Source organism: Scleropages formosus, chromosome 4 (assembly GCF_900964775.1).
Source record: "Scleropages formosus chromosome 4, fSclFor1.1, whole genome shotgun sequence".
Taxonomy (NCBI): Eukaryota; Metazoa; Chordata; class Actinopteri; order Osteoglossiformes; family Osteoglossidae; genus Scleropages; species Scleropages formosus.
In genome coordinates this window covers 24,110,049-24,134,830 of record NC_041809.1, presented here as the reverse complement: position 1 = coordinate 24,134,830, position 24,782 = coordinate 24,110,049, and the positions used below count along the sequence as shown (strand labels likewise).

The following is a 24,782-nucleotide window of genomic DNA, read 5'->3' as shown; positions in this document are numbered from 1 at the left end:
AAAGAATTCAAGCTGTTCCAAGAGCAAGAGGGGGATTCTACCCAGTATTAGAATGGTGTTCCTAATAAAATGGCCGGTGAGTGTATTCTCTTACATGAGAGCGGAAGTTTCTCAGTGTGCTAAACTCAAATCACAAATATTTGCGCAAACTGAGGAGGGATTAAAGCCACATTCTCTCACACCATCCAGGCACTGTGAGGCAGCAGTGCTACTCAATAAATAATAATAATGATGCTATAGAAGTAATATAAAACGAATTATTATTTTCTCTTTCTTTTTCAGGTATCTCAAGGATTTTAGGTTGTCTCATCTGCCCATGATGAACTGAACTAAATTGAAATAATTTTATGAATAATACCGTATTCATTTTAGGCTGGAATCCCCCGAAGCAGGCCCATAAGGACGAGAAAGATGTGTAGCCAGATGACCATTCATTATGCAGTGATGTGACTTGGTAAACATGAATTGCTGAAATGCTTTCAGAACTGGGATGAATTTGGGAGGGTTTTGAAGAGATTTTCTAAAGCTCTTTTTTTTTCCTTTGGTCAGCTTCAGTCAACAAAATCTTGAATTTGAGAGCAATGATTTCAGTTCATAGAATCCATACAGGGGTTCAAGGGTAAGATCCACTAAAGGAGACTGGGAGAAAATCGATGAAGAGCTTTGCTGAACTCTGAAAGCAGGAGAATCGGGGGTGTGGTGGTGCAGTGGGCTCGGCAAGGTCCTGTTCTCCAGTGGGTCTGGGGTTCGAGCCCTGCTTGGGTTGCCTCGCAACGGACTGACATCCCGTCCTGGGTGTCCCCCCTACGCCCTGTGCTGCTGGGTTAGGCTCTGGTTCGCCATGACCCTGCTTGAAAAAAGCAGTTTCAGACTGTGCGTGTGAAAGAGGGAGAAGTTCTCGCTGAGCCCCAAAATGCACACCAGAAAGGAAACAATAGCTGAGAGTAACTGCACTGTCATTATACAGTGTAATAGTTCTACACATTTACCTTTCAGATCTGAGTTGTAATGAAGGTCAAGGAACTGGCAGCTTCTTTTTATCACTTACATCTTTGCATGTTACTTGTTTAAAAAAAATCTTCAGCATTTGGTCACGGCAAAACAGTGCGAATTGTAAAATGGTTGGCGTTAAAAATAACTGGTCGATAGTTTAAAACCGGTGTAAGACAACAGGATGAATCTCGGCCGAGGCTGTCGCCTTGCCGTGTGAAGGTCTGAATTGCGCTTCTGCTGTAGTTTGAGTCCTGCTTGGGGTGCCTTGCGATGGACTGGCGTCCCGTCCTGGGTGTGCCCCCTTCCCCTCCAGCCTTGCGCCCCGTGTTGCCGGGTTAGGCTCTGGCTCGCCGCAACCCCACTTGGGACAAGCAGTTTCAGATTGTGTGTGTGTGTGTGTGTTAATCATATACAATAATGCGTGTGACAGAAACACTGCTCATGCAGTATTGCAGGTGAGTCATTGTAGATACCTGAGAGTTAATGTGCAAACACTATGATCTCTGACTTTTAATGGCCTTAAAGCTTGAAACTCTTCCCACTCATTTTGGCACCTGGTCATCTTCTCATTCACAGAAACACAGCATCTTGCTGAGAGCGTACAGCGGATTGTTTTATGCAAGATTCCCTTTGGCATCCCCAGAGGCAGGCAGAGCGACGGAGGTAGATGGTGTCGCATGAAATCTTAACTTAATAATGAATTCAGCAACGGTGGAGCAGTTCTAATAGCGGACCGACATTAACTTTACCGTTTCATATGTTTTGTAATAATGAAAAACAGCACAGACTGATGTTGCCCACATTAGTAGCCTCAACACCCATGCAGCAGATTTTAAAATATTCATATACAAGCATATTATATTTTATTTGATTATGTTTTTAAAATATGGCTTTTTGTGTTTAATGCTGTTTTCTGTAAAATTCTAAACTGGCAAACATCCCTGAGAGCAGCAACCTCCAGATCCTGTGCGCTGCCTGGATGTCACAGGCCAGAGGTTCTTGAGCACTATGTGATGTGCTGACAGCAGGCTCTCGAGGGACATACTGCTGTCTGACAGGCGGTGAGCAGAATTGAAGAAGAAAAAGGTGGACATACATGCATGCGCACACTCACACATGCGCACACACACACACACACACACACACACTCCTTTCTTCTTCTCTGTGTATGTATCTTCATGTGAGAAAGAGAGAGATAAAGAAAAGGGTACATGGAGGGTGGCACAACAGTCGGCCTGCTTTATACTTCTTGGAATCACGTCTAGAACATGTAAAGAGCCTTTGCTCATTATTCACAGCATGCTGGGAATATCAGATCTACAGCCACATGTAAGAGCTGCATGGACTAATCTGTACAACATTCTTTGCTTGTTCCATCCTTCCAGTTGTGTTTTCCTTTTCGCAATCTTGCTGCTGACCGTTATTCACTTTTCCAGTCTATATTCAACGTTTTTTTTTTTTTTTTTTTTAGAACGTAGTCGAGTTTTCATGCATTAACAAGCGGGCCAGAACTACACTTCCTTGGTTGTAGAAATCTTAATTTCCAAATAGTCATCTTAAAAATTCATTTTAGCAATTAAGACTCTTAAGGGATAAAAGTTTTTAGCTGATTATCTGCCAGTAGATCATATCATAGTGCCTACTTGTGCAGGGCTGTGGGGTAACAATTTGCTGTGTGTTGGGGACCAGAAACACCAGCAATTAGTGGAATTATTCATTCTAATTATGATCTATACAGAATACAGGGGTACATCTTCCTATGGTGTGAGTTTGTTTTGATCAAACAGCCACTGCTTAACTGCTCTACTTAACACTAATTATAAAGGTATCAGGCTGTACGTAAAGGCGCACAGTGGCACTGATGACGGCACGAGCTGTACGAAAAAGGGACACGAGACACTGACTCCGTACACACTGTGCCTGCGCTGCGCACATGGTGAGCTGTAGTGGTGACGCTACCAGAAGACGCCACAAGAGGGAGCGCTCGCAACTCTAATACGGTCCGGACCCGTGAGCGCACCTCTTGATCGCTACACCGCGGAGGAGACTTGTTTGTTTTTCTGCTGTTTTCGGAAGGAACGTGACAGCAGCTCGGCGTTTGTGTTTACTTGAGTTCGTGTAAGACCCCCCCGCTTCGCCGTTTACCTCATCATATTCTCTGCTGTATTTCTCTATGTGTTTCGAATAAACAACTAATTTTGACAGATCGAAGAGCGGAATGTTTCGAATGTAAACGAAGACACGGTTGATTTGCTGAGCGTTGGTTGGAGTGTGAGAGGCGCGCGATGAGAAAAAAGCTGTCCGTGTAACTTAGGAACCGAACGTCGTCGTCGGCACCAGCAGCAGCATCCATCCATCCATCCATCGCATCGTCACACTCGTGTTCCGAACTCGCTTTCGACTCATAGACACGATGAGCGAAGAAGAGCAGCGCTCGACGCCGGTGAGCAAGGACTCGAACATCTCGCTGCTGTTCACCAAGGACGGGCAGACGTACTTTGTGGACAACAGCGGCGGCCTGGAGAGCAGAAACGCGGCGGCGGCGGCGGGGACGGCGGCGTCTCAGGAGCTCGACGCCGGCAACGTGCTGCCGCTGGACGCGGAGGACCCGGACGAGGAGAGCGACGTCCTGGACACGTCGGACCCACGCGACAGCGCCGCCAGCCCGGAGGAGCTCAACGACGAGGACGCGTTCGGCGACGGCGAGAACGTGACGAAGACGTGCACGTACGAAGGCTGCACGGAGACCACGACGCAGGTGGCCAAGCAGAGGAAGCCGTGGATGTGCAAGAAGCACCGCAACAAGATGTACAAGGACAAGTACAAGAAGAAGAAAAGTGACCAGGCCATGTCCTCCGGCAAATTAGACGTACGGTTTGTCCGCTCGACTCGCTCGGCGACTCGACCGACGCGCAGCTTGGAGCTGCACCGATTATTTCGAGAAACGTGCCCCGCCCAGGGCGCCTCTCACTGACTCGCACGTCGCGCCCACTGCCTTACGTTTATTATACTATATAGCCACGTTTTGTTTGTGTACTAAATGTGAACCGCGTAAGAGGACATCCACCTACTTTCTTCCCTCCATTTGTTTCCGTCCAAAATACGTCGCGTTTCCCCCACATCGATCCTCGACTGTGTGTGTCTGTTTGTCCCGGGCAGGACGGCGCGGAGGAGAGACCAGTCTCCGTTACCAAGCAACGGCTGGGAGACCGCCTGGGAGACCGACCCGCGAGACCGTCGCTCATCGAGCAGGTCCTCAACCAGAAGAGACTGGTCAGTGGAGGATGGTGGAATGACCTCTCTTACAGACACTGTGACTGTTCATATAGCGGGGGTCCTGCTGGGTTTCCCAACACTGCTGTTAGTCTTGAGAAACCACACATCACATGTACAGTAAATGGGTGTAACAAGGAGGGGAGGGCTGTTGTCCCAACATTCAAACAAGCCTAATATGACATATGTCTCTTCACCATAGGAGCCTAACTATTGCTAATATTTTTGCTCCATTCGGTTGGTCAGCACAATTGCGTATGCTAAACATCACCACGACTCTCATTTCCCCCCCCTTGACAGTCTCTGCTGCGCAGCCCGGAGGTCGTGAGCTTCCTGCAGCAGCAGCAGCGGCTGCTGACCCAACAGAGCCGCACAGCGGTGCAGCAGACCTTCCAGGGCTGCTGATGTGGACAGGGACTGCACCCTGGGCCCAGAGATCAACTTGACCTCACGCGCAGTGCCAGGTGACAGTGTGGATTCAGCACATTTTTTAAAGCCTGCAGCGCTCTGGCCCTTGAGGATCTCAGCTGGACACAAAAATCTGCCATAAATCCATGTGGTCCTGGATGGACAGAGACTGGGCTTTTTACCTCACTCGATAGCCTTACAAGAAGTGCACCAGGAAGTGGCGTTCTGGTCAAGGGCATGGTATTATGGTTGGAGGGTGTGTTTGTGTCTAGTCCATCACTGTGAAATGAAATGCTGTGTGCGCTCTGCTGAGCCTTGTCAGAGTTTTAGATGATTAATTTGTGTCAAGAACAAAAATGTCACCAACAGATGCACTGAAGTGCTTAGGAAAAAAAGCCAGCAGGTGGCACCTACCATGCAGTCAGTATTGTGTGAAAGTCAGTTTTAAGAATTCTACATTAGAAAATAAATCAGGTCAATTAATGTGCATTTTATTCTTAAGTTTTTGAGGCACTTACTGTTATTTTATGGTTTACCATTTGCTCCCCATCAGAATTTGTCATTCTATGTAAATTATATTGCTGCCTATATGGCCAAGGAGAGAAATAGTCCAGACTGCTCATGATCACTGAAATATGACAGTTCCTTGACTACCTAATCATGTGAAATTGCAGTACCTACATCATGTGTTCTTTGTTGAAATGAACTACTTTGTGCAAGCTTTCATAAACGACCAGTAAACAATGGATGTATACTGACCTGTCTATTACTGATATCAAAGGATCTCTGGAATGTCTGAAGTTATTTCACACGAGAAAAACTTACCACCTTAAATTTTAATACATATTCAACTACTGCATAACCCTAGACACCACAAGGTTTTTCCACTTCAAACTTTTGTAGAATAACTGGCTCATTCCTGAAGAAAACTGGCACATAACTTTAGGGGCTTGTGCTTTCACCGCCTTGTGAATCGTGTCACTTTAGATACATTTCAACAATGAGGCTGTGGTGTTTCACTCTAGCCACTGTAGTGGCTAAACCTCAGATCTTTGCCATGTTCAATTTAAGCTAGTAGTAAATTGAAATTTCACCTCTAAATTTAGGGCAGCTGCAAGTATAAAAGTAAGTGGAACAAAAATGTATCTACACAAATATATACTTTACAAACCTTTAGTAAGTAATACCACAAAGACACTACAATATTACACCAAATGTAACAAAAAATAAACTAGGTCACACCTCAAACCAATGTCATTTTCAGAGGATCTACCTAGCTAATGCTGTGCTGCACAGCTCTGTTCTTTACGGGCAGCACATTCCCACTCTGAACCAAAAAAGAAAACCACTAGGTCTAGCTTTGGTAATTCTAGTCCTTGACAGGTGCAGTCAAAGTTTTGCAGTGTGCTTGCCATGTCTTACTGGTTCACCATGAAATTCCAAGTGAGATGTGTTTTTGAGATGTCCTGTACCATAATGCTCACATTAAACATAAAGGAGCGTCAATATAGTGCTCTCAGTGTAATAACCCAGCCCAATACAATACTTGGCTAATAAACTCCTACCCAGATAGGAAGACTATCGTTGAGTCTCACTAAACTGCCCACCCCATTTTTTTTTTTTTTTTTTTAACAGTGTACAGGTACCTATTCTGTATGCTGGCTGCAGAGGTCTGTGTACGTTGAGTTCAGTCATTTTGATTCAAAATTGAAAAACAAGAAGCGAACTACAATGCCTTCATTTGCTTTTTGTTTTAAAAATGGAAAATGAACTACATTTAAAAATCATTTTTTGTTCAAAATGTAAAATATTTCAAATATGCTTCATTTATAGCTTCTTGCCATCTTATTTTTTTGACAGTTATTTTGTTTTGTGGTATTCTTGAACAACCTGGATGTAAACTAATTGAAACTGCACATAATCCATCAGTAGCTTCATCAAACATGCCAGCTTTGCTGTGAGTTGTTAATATGGATCACTATGTGCTTTTCAAATGCTGCAAGAATGTGACAGTAAGAGGATAATGTGTCCACCGAGAAAATCGGCAGGATTTGTCAAGGTGCTACTTAATCTTATTACTAATTAAGTGCAGGTGTTAAAAGCACCGTGAAGTTCTAGGTTAGGCTACTTGTTAGATTGGAAACGTGCACTTTAGGGCATTCATATTTGGTATCGAGTTTGATTTCTACACTTTGTATGATTAAACGAAAAGAAAACCAAGTTCTGTGTGTGCGCGCTCAAACAAAAAGTCATCTAATTTTTCTGCTTTCAATATTAAAAAAATGAACACAACGTACACAGACCTGCAGAACACGCTGGCTGAAGAGCCTCTGAGGCAGAATGAATATCCTTGTTAGAAAAATGATGTTGTGGCAGACTAGTCTAAACACTACTGACTATGCACAGACATCTTCAGTTTAAGTGCGACTAGGCAGACTAACTAGCACAACCAAGACAGTCAAGGCTACTCATGCACTATACAGCTGCTCAAACATCCACAATACACTGCATATCAGCAAAACCCACACGCTACAAGAAAATTTAAGAGGCCATTTTAAATGAATTAGGGAGAATGTGTTAAAGGCCAATAAAATTTTATAAAAAAAAACATGCCACTGTACACAAGATGTCCAAAAGGACCCACTAATATGTTCTGACTAAATATTGCACACTAAATTTTGAAATGAAATGATCAAGGATTAGATTTTTTTTTTTTAGTACCCAAGAGTAAATGCCATTCTTCTTACAACTTCACAACATATACTTACCAATTATATGACTCATCAAAAGACTTACACTGCACAAGAACAAAGGTGTTCTGAGTACTAGTGACCGAATGTCTTTCGCCATGGCGAAATTTGAAAAATCAGAACATGTGGACAGCATCCCCCACCCTTCCCCATGGCCAGCTGGTGTTCAGTGTTAGGACACCGAGGATATGGGGTTGTGTGGAGACCCCATCTGGGTCAGAACTTTGTCCAGCCACTGCAGTGGCCCATGCAGATGGATCTCAATCCAGCAGGGGGTGCTAGTAACGTCCTGCCGGTGGTATTCCGCACCCCAGCCCTTAAAGGTGAACAAGAACAAAAAGCAACCGAATCAGACTCCTGTGACATCATTGTCAGCCTCTTTAACAGTGTCAGTTTGCACAGATTACAATGACTGAACCCAAAAACTTTGCTGAACCTTTTCCCTGGCTAACGCTGCTTTGTGGAAGCTATGTTAATGTTTACAGAGGAAGGGCCTTGCACTGAATAGAGGACCTGGACTCTCAGTTCTCTTAGTTAAGCTGGAGCAGCAGGTGGAGTACTGCCATCCTTATGAAGGACCATATTGAAAATGGTAACTGGAGACCAACAGAGTCATTGCACTGCTGCTGTGTGCCTTGGCTCTCCCTTGGCTCTGTGCGTGAGCACCGGGATCGGAATACCAAAGGATCCAGTTACCACAGCAACACGCAGTAGAAATTCTATTTGGGCCCTCTCTCAGACGTGATACTGCGGTTCGTCCTCTGCATTGGTCCGCTGAACTAGGTGGGAATGCTTCTGTGATCTGATATTACGAGGGATTCCAGCCAACGTTTATCAAGAAGATTTCATGGGTGAAACCTTTCAAAAGGTCTTTCTGTGAGTTAACCTAGCCCCTTATTTCCTTTACAGTGTTTACCCCATAACACCAATATATATTAATTTGTTTAGAAGACATGAATACTGACCATTTGCACAGTTATGCACCTGGCTAGTTACTGGTGAAATACAGATTACGTTGCTCATGACTATAGCAGAGGTATAACTCCTCTGATCTGACCTTTAAATCAATGCACCACCTGTTCAGTCCTGGTCCAACCTGCCACTTCCCCATAACACAGCTCAGCCCCCCTTTAATCCACCTGCGACTGGAACTGCTGCCTGACACACTTACACCCACTCAGGCAATTCACCTTGACAAAGCTCATGCGAATGGTACACATCTTGGTGAGCTCATAGACCACTTCAAAGCCATGGTTGACAGACTGCGACAGCAGCTGGGCAAACAACTGATTGTTGAAGATCTTGAGGCTGCAGCCACTGGGAATCTTGCAGACAGTGGTAGGGTGAAAGCCATGTTGGTAGTTGCAATTTCGGCTTTGGACAAAGATGCTGCTGTCGCTTAAGCACTCTGCATATACCTCGCCACCCACGTAATACAGGTGCACACCTAAGACGAATGAGTAAAACAGGGTAGAAATCAGGAGTCATGAGAAGTAGCGGTCTGAAAATACCTGGTTCCATCACCCTTTTCGAGGATGATGGAAGTGTCTATGGTTGAAAAAGTGTCAAAATAAGTCATTCATCCTTATATTACTAACAATACCACACACACACACTTTCTGAACCGCTTGTCCCATATGGGGTCGCGGGGAACCGGAGCCTACCCGGCAACACAGGGTGTAAGGCCGGAGGGAGAGGGGACACACCCAGGACGGGACGCCAGTCTGTCGCAAGGCACCCCAAGCAGGACTCGAACCCCAGACCCACTGGAGAGCAGGACCCGGTCCAACCCACTGCGCCACCGCGCCCCCTTGCACTAACAATAACAAAGGGATGTTAATGTATGCAACCCAGTTTTACCAAGTAGCTGTTTCCTGAGAGGGGTAAGCTATATTAGAATGACCTACACTGAAAATTGAAAGGTACATGGGCCACACTTCTTCAGATGAAATTGAAATAGTTTCTAGTTGCAAATCCAATCCTTATTCACCAAATGCCAGTTCTCCTCTCAGTACTTAATGGCCAAATTCTACCTATTTTTAGTATGTAAAACTAAGTTAGTGAAAGAATGCTCAGTAGACAAACTTAATCAAAATCTTGATTAATGACAGTATAAAGCACCACTATGTCGAAGTCCCTACTGAGCAAGCATGGTAAGCTGGATCAAATTTACTTTTAAATCCCATCAGCTTTAATAGACAATGGTCAGTTTTATTTCCAGTCTTAAAAACATAGAATGTGTCCAATCAATTCTTAAATACAAGTTAATTTAAGTAGTTTTGTCATGCTAAACTGGGACCACAATGTACTGATGGCTGACACTGTTGACCCTTCTGACTCGCTGTGTCCTTGTTCTAGCAGAAGGCCTCGGGCCAGCACAACGCAAATCTGGCCATTCCCCTGCAGAGCTGTGTGAATCACAGCAGCACAGCACATCAACTTCAACCTGTTCATTTCACCCAGTCTAGTGGCAACTCAGTGCACTAAGCCAACATACATGCAGTCTGGAATTTTCACACCCCTCTCTTCCTACAATCAAATGATTCTTTTTTTTGATGTTGGCAAATGAGTCCCTTCACCCTCCCACATATCAAATAGCATGCAGTGTGAGCAGTCCATTGTACTTTACACCTATTGCCTAAATTATTAAAAGTTCACCTCAACAGAGCGGAGACGGGCCTACCCTTTCCAATATGTCTGCGAGTGTGCTCGATCGTTGAGTTTCTGTTCACGTTGGACAGCAGACCAAGGCAGAAGCGATTCTTATTGTTTGAGGGGTCAGTGAAGCCATCAACTAGAATGCTGCGGGATGAAGCGTGGAAGGTCTCCCCCACCCGGTTGTTGAGCTCGTAGTAGGCAACGGAACACCAGTACTCCGGCTCCTCGTAGCACACAGGTCGTAGGTCTGCAGAATGTTAAAAGTTGGAAAGTTATGAGCTTTCCAGACAGGCAACAACACAGAAGTAAATCATGAATACTGAAAATAGTTTTACACTGTGAAGTAATTCACAGTTCAGCATTTCAAAATGAACAACAGCGCCAAATATTCTTTACAATACTTTAAAGTTCGGGTAACACAAACTAGCAGCTAAAAAAAAAAAAAACTCAAAAAATCACACTACAATGCCACCCAATATAAAAATGCTTTATAAAAGATGTCAGAAAATCTAAAATTATTGCCTCTTTGTAGTAGTCAGTATACACTCTACATTGCACGTTTAATACTAGAAGTTTATATACAAGGTAAGCATTTTAAAAATTGAATTAGTCTCCCACTTCATATGCATTTATATATACACGTCACACACGGTGACATTTCCATATACTATTTGTTATTATTCATTAAGTTTAGACTTTTCTCCAGTGACTTACAGATTAACTATTTATACAGACAGGTAATTTTAATGGAGCAAACTAAGTGCAGTACCTTGCTCAGAGGTACAACAGCAGGAGATGGGATTCAAACCTGAGTCCTTTGAGCAGAAGGTGCAGCTCTAACCACTTCACACTTTCAGTCCCATGCGTTTAGCCAACTTAAATTTGCTGAACATGGGAAAACCACATTACCTGCAACATTCCTCTTCTTTCTAGGAAGGGTTTGTAGTGTAAGTGACAATCAGACTCACCTCTGTTGGGGGCAGAAAACATGAGCTTGCTAGGGTTGGAGGAGTCCCCTGGCTTGATATCTTCAGGTGGCTCTGACATGCTGTATGGAGGGGGTGGTGTCTCAGCTGTGGGGTGAAGGGAATGGAAATGGAAAACAGCTGAAATGTTTTAGTGCAGTGGTTAAGCACATAGAGATGTGACCTCAAGGCTGCCAAAAAGGTCCTTTGATTACATTTTATAGAATAAATAATGAAGCTTGAGGAAAAAGCTGAGCTGACAACAGGCATCTACAGCAACACCCTGAAAGTCACCTGCTTTACAGCATACCTGTAACCTGGTAGGGACTCCCCGGCTCAGCGGCACTACCAGGAGAATTGGGAAAGCTGAGGGTGCCAGGTGACTGTGTGAGAGAACCAGAGGGCGAAGTGGAGAAGGCACTACAGGGCAATGCGTGGAAGGAGTCCGGGTAAGTTGCATTCTGTGGCATCAGGGGCTCATTGTGCAGGGAGGCATTGCGGAACTTGGCCAACAGGCTGTGCTGTGGGTTAAATTCGCTGTGGCGTGGGACCAGCACAGGGGGCAGCACTTTAATAATAATAATAAAATAAAAAAAGAAAAAAGAAAAAAAAAAAAAACAGAATATGCAAACTAAAGTCAGTCTTTACTCTAAAACCTACAACTTTTACTCCTGTATAAGATTTAGCTGACCGTTTATTCTGACACAACTCCATGCTGTTAAGTGTGCCTACAGATTACACAATTTCATGTGGTGTACATTGAAAATGGCAGCAGATAAGTGCAGAACCTACCTGGAGTCTCCACCCTGCGATAATGGTAGGGGTTTATACAGATGTCCTTCTGCTTGGAGCCAAAAGGGAACTCACAGCAGTCCAGAGCCTTGAGCTCATGATGAGACTGCAGGTCAGGCCAACGCCACACCCGGCAATAAATTACGTGGGGGAGGCCCTTGCGGTGAGACACCTGGAGTCGGCCATCCAGTGAGCGTGGAATGGTCACACACTTGCTGGGCTGCCCAGGGCAACTTAGTGCTCGCTCCAGCTCCTCCATGGCACCCTTCTTTTTCTTCAGCTTCTTCACCAGGGAGTCTACAGCCTTCTCAGCCCATTTCTCCTCCTCATCACCCTGCTTCCAACCAAGCAGTCGCTTCACTGCTGGACTGGTGAAGGAGAACAGGGAGGTGATGGAGGTGGTGGAGTGCATCGGGACAAGCAGTTGGCACGAAGGAGGAGCCACAAGCGTGGGGTGGGAAAGTTAAGCCCACCGCCAGTAGAAGCCGGACTGTTGGCCTGTGCTGCACAAGCAGAACCACTTTAGTAGAAGTCTGGACAGCTGCCACCACAAAGCAAACACTTTGGGTTGTGGCGATATCTAGTGGAGCAGGAACTCGAGACGAGAAGCTGGCCTGTGGATGAGGGGGTATTTCTTAACCAGCCAGATGCCAAGATAAAGTTTCCATCTGTTGAGACAAAAGGAACATTGTACTGAGTTTCAGATTTAACACCACGACCCAGGTAATCAATCAAAGGTCAAATGCTTCACCATGGAGATGCAGGAATGTCACTCTTCCCAGAGCCCCTTGAGAAAAAAAAAAACAGCCCTTACATGCCAGTTCTGGCACATTCTGAGGCACCAGCTACCACTGGAACTCTGTCACCATAGCACAGCCAGTTGGAAAAACCATGATTCACTAGGACCTGTTTGTGATACTTCACCTCCAGCTCTTCAACCTCATCCAGCTCAGTCATGGTAACATACCTCTAAGCTCACGGCTTTATCAAACAGCGGCAATGGGCAACCCGTGTCATCCATCCACTTACAAATGCTTCCACTGCAATCCACTGAGACTTTAAGGGAGCAGTTTCTCTGGGCACACATATTAAGGCAATAAGTCTAACCCACATCTAGACACACACACGTGCTCAATTTATTTATACCTTTGTGAAAATTTCACATTAACAACTTTTTAATTCTATCCCAATGAACTTGAGGAAACAATTCAAGTGATAAACATGTTCAAACAACTTTTTAAGGTGATGGAAATCTAAAAAGGCATTTTGTTTTGTGGAGATGTTCTTGTAGTGTCTATTTTTCAGGATTTACTGTCCTTGAGGGGATTCTCTCTCCAAAAATGCCCTCTCAAGGTACAGGAGGAAACACACACAGCTGCCCCCCAGGTCCTAACACATAATTAAAAATGTATGCATGGCCTCTGAACTTGGCATTAATGTGTAAAGACTGCTCGTTTTCCCAGCCAAAGAGAAGGCTGAGGGAAGCTCTTCCCTGTAACCAGCATTCTAGAACATGTCAAAGCCAACTGGCCCTTCTACAAAAGGGTACCAGTGGTTAGAGCAACATCCCCTTCCAAGTTCAACTTGTCAGGCTTTGGTTGCTTGTGGTTGATAGCATATCACTCATGGTTTATATTACACAGACAAGACATGAGCTGAAGTACAGAAGACTCTAGTGTAATGCATTTTGCAATATCTCACACTTAAAACAAGCAACAATGTTATTGGCTATTATCCCATTCCTTTTTAAATAAATGTAAAATACTTACTAAACCCTGACTGATTCAAGTAGGGGAATATTATTATAGCACAACACTCTTAATGGACAAATACTTTAAAAAAAAATGCACTTCTTTAAAAAAATTAATTTAAAAAAAACTAACTTTGTCTGGTAAATAACAAAAGGTAATAAAGGAAAGCGCGGCATCGACGTTCCGGACGAACGGCCTCTCCGTCGGGCACTTATGAAAGTGGCGTCGCTCAGTCTCCAGCCCACAGAGCCTTAATCACCTATTACTTCATTACCGAGACGCCCACGCGCCGCGAACACGCGCTCCCTCTCCGCTGATGGGGCGCGCGGCGAGCTCGTTTACCACTCATTGGACAATGTAACGTGCGAAGGTCCTGCCTTCTGCCAACACACGGTGCACCTTGGCACGTCCACGGAGCTCGGGCACAAAGACAAACTGCACATTAACAGCCCACTGAGAAAAGTGCTTTAACAAAGGGCATCGAGAGTCACTGTAAAATTACACCCCTGCCAGTAGAAAAGAACATTTTCACGTGACAATCTCATACACATATCCTACTGGATTATTAGCAAAAATATGATAAATATGCACAAGTAATTAATGAATAAATGAGGCAAAATCAGGAACGTCAGGAGTAGTTTTAAAAAACAGAAGTGATAACATAGTGATAGTAGACTGTATTCTGAGGCGGGGGGGTAATTCAGTGACATGATGATAACATGATGATACAAAATAAGCAAGTTTAAAAAAAAAATGCAAAACAACTAAACATTACCTGTGTGTGCCACACGTGGTGAAGGTGTAAAGCGAAGAGTTAACCGTTTCCTCGTGAGGTGTTTTTCCTTACCTTCTGCTCCAGACGCGACCGTCGCCGTCACGGGACTCTAAGCTCTACTCGTGCTGTGGAGGTGTGGAACGTCTGTGCGCGAGGAGCCAGAGCAGCGGCACAGCCCCCGGCGTCAGTCAGGCTGGAGCCTCAGCGCCTTCGTGCGGAATCCATCCGCTGCGCTGGAACTTTCCCAGGAGCACGGCGACGGCGGCAGCGGTGGCGCGCGCGTTCGGCAGGAGGGAGGACAGCGGGCGCAAGGTTCCGCTAATTAACGTTATCTGCGCAGGAGGAGGGGGCACGCATTTGTTAAAATAGCGTTGAAAAAGGAGCTCACTATGCTTTTTCCTCGTGATATTTTTCTGAAACAAAAGAATTGTTTGGCGCACCTGTTTTGTTGTCTGCCGACAGCGGTTAATTACACTATAAATAGAACTATACTCAGTAATGACAGCACTTACAGGAATTCAGTCTGCGTACGCTTGTGATGGCACTTGTAAGTTCTAGGTGTAGGGAAGCTTTAATAAAAGTTGAGCATATAGGAATTCAGAGCCGGTATCTATGCCATCCTCATTTTTTTTTGACACTGAATTGCTCAGTAACCAATTTTGTTGTCGAATTCTATACTGACGTGGTTATCCCATCGCCGGCATAATGGTGTTGGCGGGTACAGTTTTTTCCCCCTCAGTTTAAGCACCTGAGAATTGATTCGTAAACTTTTTTGTTGTGGTTTTCAAGGTTTAGAAAGGTCTACTTGATCTTGCAATTAAAAATATTTTTGTTTTGTTTCAGTCGGTTTTGACACGCGCGAGCTACCTGTTACATTCCTCCTTCGTTCTCTTCGTACGGGCTGTCAGCAGAACGAGCTGCACAACCGCTGGTGAACCGGACTCAGACCGTCCGCCCTCAAAAGAACCAGCCGCGGTCACAGAGACGTTATGCTCTGCAAGCACGGTATCGATCTCCGTGGAGCCGCCCCTCGGCGCGGATGGATACACTTCGATCTGGAGTGCGGCGTGGTGACTAGTCCAGTTAATGACGCAAGCCTGACTGGCGACAGAAAGTCTAGGAGTTTGACATTTTCACAGTTGAGAACAACTGCAGAGGAACGTAACAATACAGTACTTACAATACCCACCGCGAGCAGGTCAAAGCCCCTTGTAAAAATTACAACGAGGACTGTGCGGACAATGAAAGTAAAACGAGTTATGTTAAAAATGACAGGGCGCTAAACGCGTGGATAAGCAAGGTGTATCAAAACGAGCAGTGAACGTCTCTGAGGTGGTTTATTCATTTACATTCACGGACCTCCATTACAATGTTTGTTACAGATTTTACGGAGTGAAGCTGTATTTTTTTTTTGTCCCCCACATCAAACACTGTAGCCATCAGCGCACAATAGTCCTGTAAGAGTGACTAGGAAATGAAAGAGAGGGGAGAGGGAATGACTTCCTGGCGAGGAGACAGACAGGAGAGGACAAACAGGATACGCTCCCCAGGGCACTGAACAACCCACAAAAAACATCCACATTATTAGGTTTGCAGTCTCTGCCAGACCTCAAAATTGAAAAGGAAAAAAAAAGGAACAACCCAAAAAAAGTAACCATAAATTATAATGGGACATCACATATTAAAAACAAAGTATTTCCTTTGAGTTGTATTAAACTGAAAGCTTACAATATGGTCGCCCTACCATTCAAAAGGCCATTATAAAATTTATTTTCAGAGAAAATATAGGACTGCCAGTATTCCAGGATGTTTTTATCATTTATCTGTTGGCAAGGCCACCTAGAGTATTAATACCTCATTTATACATGCATTCTTTTTCTGAAAAAGTTCATGGTTAAGTGTAATACTTTGCTCAAGAGTACTACAGCAGGAGCCCAGAGATGGAAATGAACCAGCAATCTTGAGGTAACGCATCTACGAGCTTACCTACCACACTACCTGCTGTTTTGTCAACAGCGAAATTTACTCAGTCGTAGAAATAAATGTGTTGAGCTCGCCATTTCAAAAATAACCTTTGCAAATACTGTCTGAGACCACTCTGAATCACACACACACTGTCTGAACCGCTTGTCCCACGGGGAGCCAGAGCCTAACCCGGCAACACAGGGCGAAAGGCCGGAGGGGGAGGGGACACACCCAGGACGGGACGCCAGTCCATCACAAGGCACCCCAAGCGGGACTTGATCCCCAGACCCACCGGAGAGCAGGACCCGGTCCAACCCACCGCGCCCCCCCCCGCCCACTCTGAATCAAAGTCTGCAAAACTGAACCAAAACATGTAGCATTGTACACTTGGGGTAGATGGTAGTAATTAATTTTGAACTTGTGAATTGAATACCAAGTTAATGTAAGAGAAATTACACCAAAATATTTTTCCTGACAGTTTGATGTATTTTAAAAATGCAGTGATGCAGTATTTTAGGCACTGTAGATTGTTGCTTCATATCTGGACCCTCTGACTCACTTGGTTATATTAATGTCACTGTCATTGTCATATGTTAGTGTCCTAACTGAAGTGATACATGGCATGTGCAGTGGAATGCTACAGTAGATTGATTCAAACATGTTATGGTTGCAGGAAGACTATTGACAATAAATGTAAGTTATGTTAATGCATTAACATTTAAAGAAAAACTACATCTTTATGTAATATATGGCGATCTGTTTTTGATCCTGAAAATGTGATTTCATCAGTCTTAATCAGTTAACCATAAATATGGTGATATTAGTTAGCTGTTGGTTAGTTTACTGGTGTTTTCCAAAAAAGTACAGCTATTAATCTTTTTTTAATTTGTTTATTGCATTCCATGTTTTCTGAAGTCAGACACCCCTTTGAAATGAAAATCAATTTGAAAATGGCATTTACAGGCAGAAGTGCTCAAAAATGAAAATATAAAATCATTAAAAAATATTTTCCATATTTTTCATCTCACTAATGTTACAAAGACTAACAGAAAACACTATGTGAAGTACACACATAGATTATACAGTATATATAGAAAAACAGCCAGAATCCCTTAGCAAAACAATGCCGCCCTCCAGAAACATATGCTGCTTCCTGCCTTCATGACTCTAGCAAATGAAGTTCACAATCCTGCACATTTTACTCTGCTTTCCTTGGGGACTTCAGTTTCCAGGCACCCGTTAGATAGCGAAGTCGAATGAAAACAAGGTCTCTTCCCATTTGTAGCCAGCTCCAGAATGGGACCAGTTTAGATCCTGGAAAAAATGTACAATAGTAATGAAACAACAGTAAAGTCAGTGGTTGCCATTTCCTGCATTACTGAAAATCACCTTATAAATAATGCCTAAATGTTACATGTACTATTAAAAGAACAAGAATATAAGTACAGTGTTGGGTTTCACAAACACAAAAGACCGTGGTCATTTGTTATAAAGATAATCTTGTCAACATTGGTGTATTACCGCTAATTACTACTCACCTTCAATCTCTGTCCAATTCACAGCAACTTCTGCTATGGGAATTTTAAAGCACTGGGCAATGTACAGCAGCTCTACATCAAAGGCCCTGCAGAAGCAACAATCACTTAGATTGAAGCATAATCACATTACACAGTATCTTGGCAGATGTTATTCAATTGCAACAAGAGCAAATCCCTTAGGCATACCCAAAACAAACTCAGTTCCAAATCAAAACAAATGTAAACGTGATAAATATAAACAATACATGTAAAGAGGAATTCAGAATGTGCAGGTCTCTTCATCTGAAGAGAAACTTTCAGGTGTTGTTTCTGCATAGAACACTAAGGAGCAACAAGGCAGGATTAATGGCACCTGTATGTTTGCATTTCTTTGTCAGGCAAGGGAGCCCTGGTTGCTATTCGGAGCACGCTGGCTGCAGCACAAATCTGTGCCGACCCTTGGCTAAATTAAGCGGCTTTTAGGAGCTGCTTGCCAGCTATCTGCCAACTCTGTGCCAGAGTCTGACAGCCCTGCCAATTCCAAATGGTGGCAACCCCTATAACCAAATGAGCCTTATTGATTTATGTCATGACATGATCGGCCCTCAATGGTGAAGAAGGCAAACTTTGCCCAGAATTAAAGTCTATGATAATACTTCTGATGGTGGAAACTAAGCAGACATTGCTGGCATATGCCGTGGTGCTGGCCAGTCCCAGCAGTAAAGCACAATGGTGGCTGTCGTGCACTGCTATTGGGGACCTACCAACGCTCCACATGAAGGACAGAAAAAGTTTTCTGTGCAGCCTCACGAGTGAAGAGCTTGAAGCCACACTGGGTGTCCTTGATGCCCCTTACACAGAAAAACCACACAAGAAAGTGGAAGCCGTACATCAGGAATGTTCGGAACAAGGAGCGCTGTAGGGGCAGAGCAAAGGGAGTCAAACTCAAGCTGGGCCATTAATGTACATATACCCCACAAAAGGCAACAGATGCAACCTAAGGGTCATTCATATCACTAGAAATTGGTATACTGACAAATATTCAACAAACTGCACTGGCTAAACATCCCATATGAACTGCATAAGAAAGGACAGAGGAGGATGAGGTTGTTTAATGCATGCAGAAGAATTCTACACATTTTATCAGACTACAGTTGTCATCTTTTATGCTGTTCTGTGCTAGAGGAAAACATCTCTGCTGGAGAAACAACAAACTTGAAGAAAGCAGGTTCTGTCATTGGTCTAACCCCCAACCCAGTGCAGGCAGTGCCAGAGGCAACGGTGAGGAAGACATTAGAGTCCATTAAGGACAACAGCTTTCACCCTCTCCATGAAGTGATGAACGTGAGCTCCTTTAGTCCCTGGATTGTTTAGTTATTGTGTACAAAGAGGGGCTTTCAAGGGGTCTGTCTTATGAACAGCCATCTGCCTCCCTAATGCCAGTCAAGGGCCTGTTAGCTCCTCAATGAGATGATGGAGGGGGTGCACTACACTGATTTAATCGTTCTCACTTTAGTACCTATGTTAATGTCAATTTCATCATTTACACATTACTTTAGCAGATGCTTTTCTCCAAAGCGACGCACATCTCAGAGAAATACAACTTGTGCATTATATTAGGAGAAAGAGAAACAGTTGCAGACATGTGATTCTTATGTAAACTTAGTTTCTTTCCACTTTATACACCGATGTTCATTGCATGAGTAGGTGCATAAAACTCAGAATAGACGATTTCTGATAACCTTCCTACATTTTTTTTTTTTTTTAAAGGTACACAAACATTTACGTACAATTCAGGAGTAGTGGCTGTGTAAAGGCTTATCTGGGCATGATCATAAAGTTATGGTAATGAGCATTTACACCATACATGAGCTTGAGAGATCATGGGTGAAGTGATTCCAGAAAAGGTGAGTTTTCAGACCCTTCTTAAATGTAGACAGAGTTTCAGCAGTTGTGAGTGAGAGGAGGAGGTCATTCCACCACAACGGAGCCAGAACCGAGAACCTCTGTGCTTTACCTTCGTGGGACCACCAAGCGGGTAGAAGTAGATGAGCGAAGACGTCTGGTTGGGGTGTAGCGGATGATCAAGTCTTGTAAATAGCTAGGAGCAGTTCTATTGGTGCATTTGTAGGCAATAACCAGGGTCTTAAATGTGATCTGGGCAGCTATAGGAAGCCAGCACAGAGAAACGAGTAGAAAAGATACATGGGAATGCTTCGGCAAGTCAAACACAACTCGTGCAACAGCATTCTGTATCAGCTGCAGACGCTTGATGGCAGTAGCGGGAAGGCCACACAAGAAAGAGTTACAATAGTCCAGATGGGATGTCACTATGGCCTGGACTAGTAGTCAGGCAGATTCGGTTGTGAGGTAAGGACGGATCTTGCGGATATTATGCAGGATGTATCTGCAGGTTCGGGTTGTGGCTTCGATGTTCTGAGAGAAAGATAGACTTGAGTCAATCATCACTCCCAGACTCGTAGCCAAGAAGGTAGGCAAAATGAGCGAGTTGTCCAGTTTGATCGATAGATCGTGACAGGAGGACAGGCCAGCTGGGAGGTGAAGAATCTCTGTTTTGGAGAGGTTGAGTTGGAGGTGGTGATCAGACATCCAGGCAGAGATGTCTGACAGGAGGGAAGCAATGTTTGCAGAAATGTCTGATGCCCCACGTGGAAAGGAGAGGAAAAGCTGGGTATCATCAGCGTAGCAGTGGTATTTGAATCCATGGGAGGGTATGACCAGGCAGAGGGAGGAGGTATAGATCGAGAAGAGAACCCAGTACAGAGCCCTGTGGGACACCGGTTCCTTTATTGTTAATTATTTCATATTTATCGATATAACTGCTCGTTGTTGTATGTTATGTTCTTGTTATGAATATCTTATTGAGCTGCTCTTTGTGAATTTCCCAGCAGGATTTAGTAAATTAATCTATCCTATCTTACTTTTTTCTACACTGTACATGATCAATTGCAAGATAAAAAGATGCAACTGCAGATTCTCTTTTCGCCACATGCAAAAGAAATTTGGCCTGAATGTCAACATTCTCTGGAGAATACACAATTTAGTATTCATGAATCTGTGCAATTAATTTCCTAATGCAGTCATAAACTATATAGGAAGACATTATTGCTGAGCAGAACCATTAGAGTCAACAGTAATACTGCAGATTCCAACATTATAAATACCTGAGCCACAGACTCCTTCTCCAAATGGGCTCTGGATCCACAGGAAATGGCCATGTTCTCCTGCAAGCCACAGACATTATCAAATCGATCACCCTTGCGGGATGAGACACTGCTATCCCCAGTAGCCAAGCAAAACCTAAAAGGCTAATGCTAAACGAAAATGAACTCTAGGGATGGTACGGGAGCCCCACCGGTTTTGGGCTGATGTCCCGAAGGCCAGCTTCCACCTTCTCAATGTCAGCAAATTTTGTTGCACCATCAGCATCGGCCATCAGAATGAACTTCCCCCGAGAGCTCAGCACACCCTGCAGAGATCAGGAGGACGTCACTGTAATAGTACACGTAAATCAGACAGGAAGAGCAATGTAAAGACTGATGGCCTGAGGTGCATAATGGGTCTCAGTACAAACTAACTTGATTAATATATTTCTTACAGACTTTTTTTAATCCAATTGCCTATGGTTAAAAATATACTTCCTAACAGAAAAACATCTTTATTTCATAACTATTACTTGTGCTGCTGGTGAGTGTGATTTCACCTCACTTAACTGAATACAGAAAGGCCTGATCAAAGCAGTGGGTGGAGTATACCACTCTCAAGTGTAGGGACACTCACCATCCTCACAGCCCCACCTTTGCCATGGTTCTTTACCAGAGTCAAAACCCTGACCTTGCTAGCACCATACCTCCTAGTGTAGTCTAAGGCAACCTGGAGAAACAGAACAAAACTATATCCAGGGTACATGTTCTTCTCTCAGTGGATCATACTAAAAAAAAAAAAACCTGGCTACATGTCATAGATACAGAGTTCCAATTATGACATAATTAAGCATGGATAAAAACCACAGCATATAAAACCAACCGAAGGCTAAAACTGTACTGAAGCTAGTCAAGCGAAAACTGTATTCCCAAAGAAATTTCAAGTAAATATTTAAAATTAGGGCTGGATGTTATAATAATATTTTAAATATCAATACAGCCTACACTTTTGGAAACAAGAGTTTTGAAATAAAAAAATTAATGAAACGAAGAAACAAAAGGCGACAACTGGAATTTACAGTGTTTCAATCAATACAAAGCAACTCAATACTTTACCTCAGTGGTCTTGTCTTTACTGCCATCATCAACCACAATAACTTCATAGGTAAACGATGGCTGTTGCTTCTACACACAGAAAAGGTCATTAGCAGCCTTATTGGATCACTCAACATATGTGCATTACTGCCATCTTGTGGTATTTTACCATTATGCACCACTGAAATTATTTGAGGTTAGAGAATTGAGCATTCTACAGGGAGCTTTGAAGACCTAAACAGACTTATAATGCAGACATTAAAATAAAATTTAAAAAAAAAAAAAAAAAGGGAGAAAAATCAAATAAAAATTGCAAAACTAAACATTATAAAGCAAATCTATTTACCGGGGCAGCAGTTACATTATATTTATTTATTTAGCAGATGCTTTTCTCCAAAGCAACTTTCAACAAACTCTACGTCGTGATATCAGCTCACACACCTTATTCACCAAGGTGACTTACCACTAGATACACTACTTACAATGGGTCACTCATCCATACATCAGTGAAACACGCTCTCTGTGTCACTCACACACTACGGGTGAACCTAAACAGCATGTCTTTGGACTGTGGGAGGAAACTGGAGCACCCGGAGGAAACCCACGCAGACACGGGGAGAACATGCAAATTCCACACAGACTGAACAGGGATCGAACCCACACTCTCTCGCACCACCCAGGTGCTGTGACACAGCAACGCTACTTGCTGTGCCACCATGCCGCTAAGTTAGCGCGTTGGTCAGAGCTGCTGCCTTGCACTTGAAGGATCAAGGTTCGAATCCTGCATCCTGCTGTAATATTCTTGAGCCCAGTACTTACTCTGAATTTCTCCAGTAAAAATTACCCAGCTGTATAAATGTGCAAAAAATTGCAAGTAGCTTAATACCAAAAGTTACTTTGGAGAAAAAAACTAAAATGTAATCAGTTATTTTAGACTTCGCTGATATCTTTCTATGAGGTGACAAACAATGTAACTTGTAATTATTTACCCATTTACACAGTTGGAAAAATTTGACACTATCAGTTTAGGTTAAGTACTTTGTTCTGGGGTACAGGAATAAGAATGGGGATTTGAATCCAGGCCTGTCACTTGTAAGACAATGGCTCTAAACACTACAGCATCTGGTACCCCAAATTAAAAGAGAATCATTAATGAATATTTTTCTAGTTCTGACCAAGATCAGGTAAACTTCTTCTCAAAACATATTAACCGTGCAAATATCACAATGAAAAAATAATGAATGAATGAAATGAGTAAATGTAAACGTACATACATTTCCCTCCATTGCTAACAGTCATAAACATCTCCATTCCTGGTAACTTCTGAGCCACCCTGAAAAGTTACCTGTCTTGACTCCAGGTATTCCATGGCTTCATCCATCATCACAGGCACTGGATGAAAATCAAGACGCAGAGAAATAAATCACCACAATCATCCATGTGTCAGTGATGCTCAACCAATTAAAACTAAATTATCTGTACTTGGTGCAATGCTCCAGCCCACAGTAGCAATAGGAATTTCAGCCAACAGCCTTCTGATTGCAAGGTGACAGCTTCAACCACCACACTACATCAAACAACAACAAAGACTTGAACCTGCAGTTTGACAAACTTTTTTTTTTCCCTCCTTCAAAGACTTTCTGTAGAAAGTGACATTGCAGAGCACCTGTTCCCAGGTAACACGTGTTTTGCATTAACAACATGAAAAGCAGTGCAAATGGAGAGAAGGTCTTTTACGCCTGAGCTCCTCGTTGTAGGAGGGCACGACCACCGAGAGCTCTCGAGAATGGGGGTCTTCGATACTGGGGAAGGCTTCCATTTCTCCGTCTTCGGTAAAGAAGTACTTCTCATTTTTGTGACGCTTCACGTCAGCCATGATCATGGAAGCACTGAAGTGGGCTATCAGTACAACCTGCAGCGAAGCCAGAAAATTAAAATAATAAAACTGATTTCAACATTGCAAAGAAAGAGTGAACACAGAAAACATAGAGCGGATATGACACTCAACACTAACCCTACACGAAAAACTGAGAGTCTGCAAAACGCTACTCCATGATTTGATTTGCCAAAAAATCTGGCAGAACAAGGTAAATAGTAACATTACTGCATTTACATTTATTTATCAGACGTTTTTCTCCATTCCAAGCGAATGAATGGATACTAATGTTACCAGCCCACACACCAACAAGGTGACTTACACTGCTAGATACACTACATGCATGGGTCACTCATCCATACATACAGTGGAACACACATATATACTGTTATCAATATTTATTTGGCTGATACCTTGTCCGAGACACGTAACTTTACATGAAATACCCACCAAAATCAAGACAAACACTGCCAAGGCAGCCAGTAGCTGAATGAACTCAAAGAACCCCAAATCCATTCTCCTCCATTGATTGATTCAGGGCAAAACGAAACACTTAGTCTAAGGCTGCCTGGCTCACTGGCTGCTAAGAGCCCGAAAACAAGCCAGCTGCAGCAAAACTAAAACTAGGCCCTGCAGGAGAAGAGGTTCTGTCAAGAAATGAACATGTTCACAGCAGACCGGTTCCCGTTGAACACATGACGTGCTACGGGCATCTGCACCGAAGCTCACTTCCAGTCACAGAGAAACACCTACGCGGAAGTGCTGCCCCGTGCTGGAGCGAAACACATCACCTCGTCGGG

General features: G+C 43.6%; 3 protein-coding genes across 4 annotated transcripts; 1 reads left to right on the top strand and 2 right to left on the bottom strand.

Annotated features, from left to right (window-relative positions):
- Positions 1–3,318: 3,318 nt before the first annotated feature.
- Positions 3,319–6,244, top strand: rfxap (regulatory factor X-associated protein). Its single transcript, XM_029250790.1, has 3 exons — positions 3,319–3,862; positions 4,153–4,266; positions 4,567–6,244. Exons 1-3 carry the CDS (start codon positions 3,407–3,409, stop codon positions 4,669–4,671), a joined length of 675 nt encoding a protein of 224 aa, XP_029106623.1. The 5' UTR covers positions 3,319–3,406; the 3' UTR covers positions 4,672–6,244.
- A 664-nt stretch (positions 6,245–6,908) lies between these two features.
- smad9 (SMAD family member 9) lies at positions 6,909–15,395 on the bottom strand. 2 transcript variants are annotated; one of them, XM_018755026.2, is made up of 8 exons: positions 15,233–15,395; positions 14,438–14,697; positions 11,840–12,507; positions 11,358–11,615; positions 11,051–11,155; positions 10,108–10,329; positions 8,615–8,871; positions 6,909–7,740 (listed from the first exon to the last, which is right to left on the bottom strand). In XM_018755026.2, the coding sequence occupies exons 3-8, from the start codon at positions 12,249–12,251 to the stop codon at positions 7,597–7,599; spliced, it is 1,398 nt and encodes a 465-aa protein (XP_018610542.2). In that variant the 5' UTR covers positions 12,252–12,507; positions 14,438–14,697; positions 15,233–15,395; the 3' UTR covers positions 6,909–7,596. The 2 variants fall into 2 exon arrangements, with proteins under 2 accessions (XP_018610542.2, XP_018610543.2); XM_018755027.2 differs by lacking the exons at positions 14,438–14,697; positions 15,233–15,395 and adding an exon at positions 14,366–14,433.
- A 1,840-nt stretch (positions 15,396–17,235) lies between these two features.
- On the bottom strand, positions 17,236–24,727 carry alg5 (ALG5 dolichyl-phosphate beta-glucosyltransferase). Its single transcript, XM_018755429.2, has 10 exons — positions 24,433–24,727; positions 23,844–24,018; positions 23,452–23,498; positions 22,128–22,196; positions 21,649–21,741; positions 21,224–21,337; positions 21,033–21,092; positions 18,612–18,763; positions 17,869–17,954; positions 17,236–17,644 (listed from the first exon to the last, which is right to left on the bottom strand). The coding sequence occupies exons 1-10, from the start codon at positions 24,496–24,498 to the stop codon at positions 17,529–17,531; spliced, it is 978 nt and encodes a 325-aa protein (XP_018610945.2). The 5' UTR covers positions 24,499–24,727; the 3' UTR covers positions 17,236–17,528.
- Between the last annotated feature and the right edge of the window lie 55 nt (positions 24,728–24,782).